This window comes from Engraulis encrasicolus, chromosome 1 (genome assembly GCF_034702125.1).
Source record: "Engraulis encrasicolus isolate BLACKSEA-1 chromosome 1, IST_EnEncr_1.0, whole genome shotgun sequence".
Lineage (NCBI taxonomy): Eukaryota > Metazoa > Chordata > Actinopteri > Clupeiformes > Engraulidae > Engraulis > Engraulis encrasicolus.
In genome coordinates, this window is record NC_085857.1 from 47,022,661 (window position 1) to 47,028,660 (window position 6,000).

Genomic DNA, 6,000 nt, shown 5'->3' on the forward strand with positions numbered 1-6,000 from the left:
ATGAACGTACACATGACTATTGAAACTTTACCAGTTGATTACTCATATTATTTATATAGTACTCATGTTGAAAATACTTTGGATGTAGCATTTAGTGCATTTTTAATATTTAACTGTTGTAGTTTAGCCATATCTTATTAAAAACTTATTAAAGACCTCTGAAACGGCCCGATTAAAAATCACACAAACTATGGAGTAGGTCCATGGATGTTATAGCATCAGAAGTTAATTTTAAGCTCTCTAAACATTTATTACTGACCATAAAATCCCCTAAAGAACACATGAAAGGGCCTTGAATGATTAGGCTGAAATTGATTATAGGCCTATCTAGGCCTATTTGACAGAACAACTATTGTTACAACGTACCGTCCAGTATAGGCCTACTCATTTGTGACTGCAGTTATATGTTTATTTTTTTATATACTATCTATTATGGTTTAAGTAGGCCTATAATTATCATTGATTTACCCATTGTCATTGTGACACAGCACTCCACAGCACACAAGTGATCACTGCACACAACGAAATTGCATTCATGCCTCACCCGTGCAAGGGGGCAGCCATGAATGGCGCCCCAAGGGAGCAGTGTGGTGGGACAGTATCATGCTCATGGTAGCTCATGGAGGAGGATGGGGGAGAGCACTGGTTAATTACTCCCCCCACCAACCTGGCGGGTCGTGAGTCGAACCGGCAACCTTTGGGCTACAAGTCTGACACCTTAACCGCTTACCCAATGACATGACAAGGTTGGCTTAGGCTTATGGACAAACTGAATGCTTGCTGCTAGGCTGCCTTTAGAAATAGGAACATTTTAATATACTTGTAACTTGTTATGTACTCTCTATGACTTGTAATGGTCTTTATTTGCTAGATGCCAGTGTTTTGCAACAGCCTACATGATAAAACGAAATTGGGATACTTCTGTCTCATGGAAAAGCCTGTGCACATCACCGGGCCAGTAAATAGCCAAGGTCTATTTTTATTTTTTTGTTTTGTTTGTTTGTTTGTTTTGTACAACCTCACATGGTAACATTGAGGGTATGAAGTCAGAGATATCATTGCATGTTCTCAGATGAAGTGCACACCAGATATAGGCCTATTAGGCCTATAATGCGCTTTTTTAGGGTGAAGGAACTGGAGAGACCCCTGACAGGCAATCCTGTCCTCCAATTCTGCTGCTTTTAGGATTGTGTCTATGATTTTTTTTTGCCACTGAATTGAAAACAGATCTCTTTTTTTTGTTATGCCATGTTGTTACTCTGAATGTTTTTTTGCATTCATGAAATTGTAGGCTATTGTCAAATTACTTATTTTAGCCTAATCTAATATTATATTTTGTTATGTTTACTACTAGTGGTGTAACATAGCCTACTTAGGCCTACCTGTCATAATAATGTGTAGGTCTACATCCTACCTAATACTGTAGGCTACATATTATTATTAGCCTACTAGGCCTACATTATTATCATCAACTCTATAATCATTCATCTTTCTGTAACCTAGGATACCTGTAGCCTTTTGTAGACTCTTTTGTCATGTCGCTGGTACATCTTCAAATGAAGGGAAGGGATCCCCAAAACCTTGCTGATCTTATTCAGCGCAGCATAACTCATGCCCAAATCGTGTGCCAAAAGCGCTGTGCGCACTTTTACATCGAAGGCGACATCTCCACAGGTCTGCAGTCGTGTGGACGCATGTCGCCTGTAACCACCCTTTGCTTTACAACTGTTGCACTCAGAAGCAGACTACTGCAAAAGCCCTGGTTGTTTGGATGACTGTTTATTGACCGATCCGATTCGGCATAGTTAGGACACAGATGATCATTATCATCTCATTTAGAAGAGACCCTGCTGGGTCTCGCACTCCTCACAGTTTGCAAACAACTTACGACCGCACGTGCTGTTCCCTGGACGATTATGTGCCAATTCGGCCGGCTGATATATTATCACGGACCTTGCTAAACACAATTGTGTCTTTCTTTTTGTAAACTGTTTCGTACAGCAAAGATATTTTGAAGTTCCCGCAGCAAGCTAAGACAGAAATGTCAAAAAGACAACACGTGAGGCACTGGGCGAATCACGTTAGCAGAGAAGCACCGCCAGCCAATGAATCTACTTTAGTCATCTAAACCCCCCTTCAGAGAGTCAGGATTGGTTGCTGAAAATAAAGGAAATGCCCATATTTGGATAACGCAGCCTTCTGGCCGAAACTCACTGCTTTAAAACTATACCAGACATGACAGATGTCGTGCAAAAAGACAAGACGCGGAACGCGGCCAAAGGCAGAATTCTTGGTAAATTTAGGCGAAAATGGATGCCGCGGTTGAACAAAATGTGCTGAAACAGACACTTAAATGTGTAATTTTAACGTTTTCTCTATGGTAATATGAAAGATAACAAGTTAAAGATGCAAATTAGCCCAAAATCTCAAATTTGACCAGGGCATGAAAAAATCGATATTTCACCTGCCGTGTCTCGCCTTAAACGAAGAATTTGACATAAAACCATTTTTGTAGGGCTAGGCCTATGCTCCAGTGTGGTTTTCATGGATGTGTCTTCTTGTATCCCAATGTGTTTGATTCTCAGCTATATGTTTCCTCATGACTACCCTTTTTACTGAACACGTGTATACTCATGGGATGTGATCTAGCACACGATTATGCATTACTCTGCAATCTACCTGTATACCTACAAGGTGTTTTTTATGGTACCAATTTTTTAGGCCATGTGATTGGGGATGTTCTAGACCCATTTATGAATTATCATATTTATGATGACTTTGGATGTAAATATGTGTATATATTGTTTAGCCCCTTTGTAGCTGATTATAGCCTACATAAGGTTTTGGGATAGGTGCCCACTTTGTAAATAGCTTACCCTTCAGCCTAGTGTGCTGTTTTGTCATCTGAGAACATTAAGAGCCTTATTCACAACTACCACAAACAATTTAGAGCGGTCCCTGATGTTAAACAGGGCCATATTCAGCATCAGAAACTAGGGTATGTAAACTTTTGAACAGGGTAATTTGGGTAGTTTGGGCTGTGATCATGCTTTTGAAAGAGTAAACACAGACGATTGCTAATAAATATCTTCAGCCAGTCACTAGCAATGAGTGAAAAAAAAGGTTTTGTGTAATCCTTCATATTTCGTGAGAAATTGCCAAGAAAGTGTATATTCAGCTGGGGTATGTAAACATATGAGCACCACTGTATATACAGTACAATACAATAGAGACATGTGTGTAGGAATGTTTCAACTACTGTACAATACAGATAGCAATGTATACATGGACATGTGGAATAAGATCATTACATATAGACTATTTCCAAATGACCCAACTAAGGACTCTAGTTTCTCCACATGAATACAGCAGAAACGGAGACAATGTAAGCCTACTTGAGCAACAGGTTCTCCATCATCATGCTCAGACAGACATGTTTGACTCGTGACTTTAGCAGAAACAAAGACCCCATATTGTAGTAACACAGCTGAGGACTTGATATGTGGTGCGACATCAGCTCAGCTCATCAGCTCAGTTATCAGGTAATCCATAAGGGAACTGCCTGTGTGATATTCAAGTGAAATTGTCTTTATCTGTTAACAAACAGTTACAAAATAGTTGTGATCTGTTGATAATGTGTGTAAATGTATGTAGAGCAATAAAAATTAGATGGAATCAGTAAGACTATTCTGTGTGATAGGCAGGTTGGCTGGTCGGTTGATTACACAATGTTCAGTCACAAGTATTCAGTCCTCACTACTAAATACTTAGACAGAAATTAAATTGGTGAGAAAATGTTTCTGCTGCTTAGAAACATCCATGAGATGGACATAACATAATGTTGAGAAAGTGTGTGGTTTGGGGATTGGCCTCAAGTCAGCTGAAGTGTGGGGCTTGTCTCTAATATTTAGTAATCATCTGGAAACAGCAGGAAGGGAATGAGATGTTGACATTGGCGGTTTCTGCAGTGGGATTGTATTGTCGCCAGCAGCTGACTGATGACTCATCTATTCTTTATTTCTTAATTCTGAAGGTACCACCATGGAGAAGATGGCAGACTGAAACCAGAACTGAGAAAGTGTGAGTAACGATTTATCATTTTTTAACATTGTGTGTGCATGTGCGGGTACGTGTGCGTGTGCGTGTGCGTGCGTGTGTGTACTTTGAAAGCCTGCATGGTAGGCCTACACTCAGACACACACTGAAACACAGTAAACATACACACGCACGCACGCACGCACACACACACACACAAGCAGCTAAGCAATTAAGTGTGTGTGTGTGTGTGTGTGTGTGTGTGTGTGTGTGTGTGTGTGTGTGTGTGTGTGTGTGTGTGTGTGTGTGTGTGTGTGTGTGTGTGCGCCTGTGTGCCTGCCTGTTTGGAGAGCCCCCATGGTCCACATTTGCACGTGTCACACACACACACCACACACAGAGAGCTAAGCAATAGTGTATGTGTGTGTGTGTGTGTGTGTGTGTGTGTGTGTGTGTGTGTGTGTGTGTGTGTGAGAGAGAGACATTTGCAAATGTGGACCATGGGGGCGCACACACACACACACACATATACATATACATATACATAGTCTCTCTCTACCTCACTCCCTAATTCTCTCTCACGCTCACTCGCTCTCTCATACACACACTCACTCACTCACTCACTCACTCACTCACTCACTCACTCACTCACTCACTCACTCACTCACTCACTCACTCACTCACTCACTCACTCACTCACTCACTCACTCACTCACTCACTCACTCACTCACTCACTCACTCACTCACTCACTCACTCACACACACACACACACACACACACACACACACCCTCAACCATTTTGCATCTGCACACACATACATAAAGGGGGATCTTGATGTTCAGATGTGTGTGTGTGTGTGTTTTTGTGTGTGTGTGTGTGTTTTTGTGTGTGTGTGGCATGATGCCATCTAATTCCTGATATTCTGATGAGAGTGTTGTCTCCTCTCTCCTCTCCTCTTGTGTGCAGATGCCTGTGAGCTGACACTGGACCCCAACACAGCAAACAGCCGCCTCTCTCTCTCTGAGGGGAACAGGAAGGTGACACGTGAGGGGTGGCAGCAGCAGCAGTATCCTGACCACCCAGACAGATTTGACTCCTGGGAGCTGGTGCTGTGTAGAGAGGGTCTGACTGGACGCTGCTACTGGGAGGCTGAGTGGAGTGGTGGTGGGCCTGATATAGCAGTGGCATATAAAAGCATCAAGAGGAAAGGAGATGGGGGTGAGAGCAAGTTTGGAGGGAATGACAAGTCCTGGAGTCTGGGGTGCAGTAGTAACAGTTACACTGCCCATCACAATAATAAGAGTACTGACATACCCGCCCCCTCCCCCCACTCCAGCAGAGTAGGAGTGTACCTGGACTGGCCAGCAGGCACTCTGTCCTTCTACAGCGTCTCCTCTGACACACTCACCCACCTGCACACGTTCCACTCCACATTCACTCAGCCCCTCTATCCTGGGTTTAAGGTTTTTTATGGCTCCTCAGTGTCCCTGTGCCAGATGACAGCAGCTCCTCCTCCTACAGCAACACCAGAGTCTGCAGAGTCCTCACACACTCCTTAATCACCACTGGATTCAACCAGCAACATTGATGAGTAAAATAGTGTTGTTTTTATTATGTATGGAACACACACACACACACACACACACACACACACACACACACACACACACACACACACACACACACACACACACACACACACACACACACAGAGAGAGAGACCCAAATACTGATGGAAATCAGAAATGACAGAGTTGCATAGGTATGATCATGTTGTTATTCAGTCCAATATTTATGGATAAATATGGCTTCTCCGTCTCCAAATGGACAAACTGCCTATGATGGCAAAGATGGAACAGTATTTTGCCAGTCTCTTTGCTGTTGTTTTGCGCAGTCCAGACAGTTGCAGTTAAGACAAGTTTGTGTACATGGCCAAGGCTCCCAAATACTAAAATATCTAAT

The 6,000-nt window shown here is 42.6% G+C and overlaps 1 protein-coding gene across 6 annotated transcripts in view; it reads left to right on the forward strand.

Annotated features, from left to right (window-relative positions):
• Window positions 1–5,739, forward strand: part of LOC134453276 (stonustoxin subunit alpha-like) — a 116,192-nt gene extending 110,453 nt beyond the window's left edge. For 2 of the 6 annotated variants that reach the window (XM_063204175.1, XM_063204161.1), the window contains 2 exons: window positions 4,034–4,080; window positions 5,005–5,739. In XM_063204175.1, coding sequence (XP_063060245.1) covers window positions 4,034–4,080; window positions 5,005–5,597 — 640 coding nt within the window. In that variant the 3' untranslated portion in view covers window positions 5,598–5,739. Of the gene's footprint in view, window positions 1–1,659; window positions 1,687–4,033; window positions 4,081–4,264; window positions 4,274–5,004 lie in introns of all 6 variants that reach the window. The other 4 variants (XM_063204154.1, XM_063204167.1, XM_063204190.1 and 1 more) reach the window with 4 other exon arrangements.
• The last annotated feature ends 261 nt before the right edge of the window (window positions 5,740–6,000 follow it).